General features: G+C 36.5%; 1 protein-coding gene across 1 annotated transcript in view; it reads left to right on the top strand.

The window, feature by feature from the left end:
* HELRODRAFT_176719 (hypothetical protein) overlaps positions 1-4,202 on the top strand; it is a gene marked incomplete at both ends in the record, with an annotated part of 6,924 nt that extends 2,722 nt beyond the window's left edge. The window contains 3 exons of the mRNA XM_009024071.1: positions 2,475-2,588; positions 3,041-3,120; positions 4,081-4,202. Of these exons, the coding sequence (XP_009022319.1) occupies positions 2,475-2,588; positions 3,041-3,120; positions 4,081-4,202 (316 nt within the window). The remainder of the gene's footprint in view (positions 1-2,474; positions 2,589-3,040; positions 3,121-4,080) is intronic.
* Positions 4,203-4,825: the final 623 nt, after the last annotated feature.

Here is a 4,825-nt window from a genome sequence, read left to right as displayed (position 1 = left end):
ACTCTTTGTGTTTATGCCCAAATCAGAAAATTAACGAGAAGTCGTGTAAGCGTTTTTCGCAAGGCTTCAATGTGTGAATGTAAGCCTGATCGAGTAATTCTTTGAGGACAGGTGTTTCTTGAATACTGATTTCACCATGCCACCACTACTACCACAGCTTGCATTACTACTACTAATGCCACAATTACTACTGTTACTACACTACAGTTACTACTTTTTTGGCAGCTTCCCCTGCTACTACTTTTACTTCAACTGCTACTATTTCTGCAGCTATAATTACTTTTGCTGCCACTACTACTACTACTACTACTATTACCAATACTATTTTTGTTGTTTTTACTACTACCACTGCGGCTGCTGCTGCTACTACTACTACTACTACTACTACTACCAATACTATTTTTGTTGTTTTTACTACTACCACTGCTGTTGCTGCTACTACTACTACTACTACTACTACTACCAATACTATTTTTGTTGTTTTTACTACTACCACTGCTGCTGCTGCTACTACTACTACTACTACTACTACTACTACTACTACTACTACTACTACTACTATAAATACTATTTTTGTTGTTTTTACTACTACCACTGCTGCTGCTACTTGTCGACATCATCACCCTCATCATCAACGTCATCCTCATAGTCATCATCGTTGTCGTTCTCATCATCATCATCAACAACAACAACATCATCATCAACAACAACAACATCATCATCAACAACAACAACATCATCATCAACAACAACAACATCATCATCAACAACAACAACATCATCATCAACAACAACAACATCATCAACAACAACAACATCATCATCAACAACAACAACATCATCATCAACAACAACAACATCATCATCAACAGCAACAACATCATCATCAACAACAACAACAACATCATCAACAACAACAACAACATCATCAACAACAACAACATCATCAACAACAACAACATCATCATCAACAACAACAACAACATCATCAACAACAACAACATCATCATCAACAACAACAACAACAACGTCATCGTCATCATCGTCATTGCATCACGTGGTTCATCGTGTTGAGGAGGCAGCAGCTACAGAAAGAAGAAGAGCGACAAGTGATTCCTCATTTTACGAGCAATAAATACCAACCATCCAGTTCACTCCACTTCATTCTACGCAAGTGTCTGTCCGTTTGTGTGCGTCTGTACGTGTGTGTGTGTGTATGTGGATGTGAGTTGTTGTATGTGTTTTGTGTATGAGTTCTTACACGTGTTTGTACGAGTGCGTGCGTGCGTGCGTTAAATATTCCCATCAGCCCGCCCACATCCTTGTTAGTTTGAACTATTCTCTCGCTCTTTCTTTTTCTTTCTCTCCCTTTTTCCTTATTATTCTAATTTTTTTTCCTTCCTTAAATTTTTTTCTTACTTCTTCTCTCTCTCTCTCTCTTTAATTTTTTCTTTTTGTCTTTCTCTCGTTCTTTCTCTCTCTCTTTTCCTTTTAGTTTTCTCCTTAATTTTTTTATTTTTCTTTAACTTTGTTTAATTTCTTTCTCCACATGTTTCACGCCCACCATCATATTCATGATGTGTATTGTATATATTTGTGCACGCATGCATCTGTGCTGTGTGCACGCCTGCGTGCAAAATGATCTAATTAAAACTCCTATTAAGACGTGCACAAACACATACTCGCACTCACACAACACACACACAACACACACACATGTGTATACACTTAGTTACACAAACTGACATTGCAGAATGCATATTAAATTATTACGATCAAAATTTTCTGTTAGAAGTACCCACGTGGGAACGTTCTTGGGTTCGTATTGTTCGTTCGTTTGCTCAATTACATTTTTGTTCATTTGTTCGTCCATGTTTGTTACGAACATGCACGAGTGAACGTTTAAAGTTTGCATCTAAAGTACGTTTTGAAGACATGCATTTGCGGAGATGTGGGTGAAATAACGCAGCAGCTATGTTGGATACTTAATTGAAGAAGGATGCAGCAGACCTCACTCGGTGTGGCCCTCAGCCGTGCAAGCATCTTCAGCTCCGCACTTGTTAGCATTACAACGTTTATGTGCAACTGGCCGACTGGCTGGCTGGCTGGCTATGTTAGAAATCATTTCAATGTTTAAAAAGCTTATTTACACATTCGGTTATATCATACTCTTAAACACATTATGTATATATTCAGATATACAATTCTGCAATACAATATTAAATTAATTTCCATTCAAGTTGTCCCAACGAGTTTGTTTAAATGTGTCAAATTTTATAGAAAATTTCAGAATAATGTACAACTAGATACACATTTATGCCACTAAAAATAGGTACAATGGAGTAGTACAACAGAGGAAATCATACAACCGCAATAAAACCATTTGCAAACTTTATGGAGAATATGCAAATGATGCATGCAGTCTAGGTGCACGTATGCACTGTACAAACAAATGTACACATATGTACAAACAGACTCGTGTGGGAGAGTGCACAAGTGAAGCGTAAAGATGCAATGCGGTGTGGGAGGTTATCTGAGTGGAGAGCAAACTGTAAAGAAGGATTAAACGTTCCCCTCGTAATTCAAAGGTTTTCCCGCCAAAATCTTCTTCCTCCTTGTTGCTATGGTGATGTAGTGATGAGTGGTCGATTGGTTTGTTGACCGGTTAGACGCTCATTAGCGTGTAGTTGGATGGATTGATGGATGGTCGAATAATTCTTTTTTTTCAAGATTTTATAGAATGAAACCAAAATAATTAAACATATTATGGATGAATGAATGAATGAATGAATGAATGAATGAATGAATGAATGAATGAACGAACGAACGAACGACCGACCGACCGAACGAACGAACGAATGAATGAATGAATGTGTGATAAATTGAATGAAGTAATTAATGAATCCGTATGTGATTTGAGTGATATACACATGTGAAGATGGTAATGATAATATCATGAGTGATATACACAATATACACATGTGAAATAAGCGTTCCATTTTTATGTGTTCGTAGCGTAATATATTGCAATATAATATAGTTATGAAGATATTATTAAGATCACGTACCTGCTCTTATTTCTTTCGATAAGTTCCTTCCTTCGTGTTCATGTACGAGCAGGTTCGAATGTGAATGTTAACGTTTATGATTGCGGATTGTATGTAAGTATGTAAGAAAATGTTTGTGTTGTGTGTGTGTGTGTGTGAGATAGAGAGAGAGAGTTTTTAACTGTTAATGTATTTGTGCACGTATTTGTATTTGTGTAATGTGTGTCTGTGTGTTTAACTGTTAATGTATTTGTGCATGTATTTGTGATCGTGTAATGTGTGTGTGTGTGAGTGTGTGTGCATGTGTGGGCATTTATATGTATGTGTGTGTGTGTAGATCATGAAAGCTTTTGATTACAAAAACGGTTTTTTTTAATGAAAATGTGTGTTTATGAAATGTTTTTGCATGTGTAAGTTATGTGTGAGAGAGTAAATAGTGAAGTGCGAACATTCATACATGCATGAATAATTTTGTGTGCATTAATGGGTCTCAATGTGATTCAAAATGTGCGTGTGCATATGTGTGTCGCTGCGAATGTGTGTGAATGTTTGGGGTGTCTATGTTTGTGTTTGCGCGCGCGTGTGTGTGTGCAGATATGATTGCACGTTTTTGATTGTGTTCGTTGGTAAGCTTTGTTGTCTGGCTTCAATGATTGATGCTCATGTCATTGCAATTCGATTCAGATGCATCAACCAAGCATGCATATACAATACAGGCACACGTACACACAAACATGCGTGTACACTTACGTACATTCACGCGCAGACTCACGCACACACACACACACAAACACGTATAGATGGAGGCGCATAAATGAAAAGTTTAGCATGAAATGCGCCACATTTCCATTGACGTAACAATCCTTTTTATAAGGATTTGTGTGAGTTTCTGCTGGAAGAGTAGGTCTTAAACATTTGTCGAGTGCAGATGATGGTCTCGCATGTTTTTTTACACGTCATTTTTTGGATATAGTAAAAAATGTTTATGTCGGTGATTTAAACATTTGTTTAATTTTTTAATATGTATGTTTAGATGTGTTTATGAAGAGGTATGTGGGCGGGCGTGATAGCCTAGTGGTCGAGGCGGCTTGGCGCAGTGTGCTGGGCAGTCAGGCCCGGATTCGAATAGGGCAGGAAGTTCCCATTCCAAATTAAACAAATTAATCTCGTGAACTTCTATTGGCTGCTGACTGATTGATTGTAATAAAAATATTTCAGATTTTTATGAGGAGATTTTCTGAGATTTTCGTTTTGGTGAGCCGGCAAATAAAATTGAATGTTTGATTGAATTGAATGTGAGATATGGAAGATAAACAAAAACCATTTGTTAGCTTGATACATGAAAGCTTCCTACAGAGATTTGTCTAAAATGGGTTAAATAAGTAGCGTAGATTCATGACCCCATTTCGCGTCTTTGAATATTTTGCACTGTCAGAAACAAACATGAAAGTTAAAAAATCACCGTAATTTTTATTCACAACCGTCTTAGAGATAACTGAGCAGATTTTATCAATATGTGTATATTTAAAACAAAAAAAAACAACACAGCAAAAACATCTTGCAACAAGAGATAATAAATTTATAGGGAAAAAACACTACTAAATCATTAATTAGAAGTAGGTAGGGTATCGTATCGCATCGTACCTCGATAAACAACATTAATCATGATCGATTGTACGATCTTTATTAAGCTTATCAGATCACATTCAGATCTTTCTACCTGTCTGTCTTTTGCGAATTTGATTAATTGAGTTCTTGAAAATTAAATACATAAAAAA

The sequence above is a fragment of the Helobdella robusta genome, assembly GCF_000326865.2.
Source record: "Helobdella robusta unplaced genomic scaffold HELROscaffold_39, whole genome shotgun sequence".
Lineage (NCBI taxonomy): Eukaryota > Metazoa > Annelida > Clitellata > Rhynchobdellida > Glossiphoniidae > Helobdella > Helobdella robusta.
This window is presented reverse-complemented; position numbering and strand designations above follow the sequence as displayed.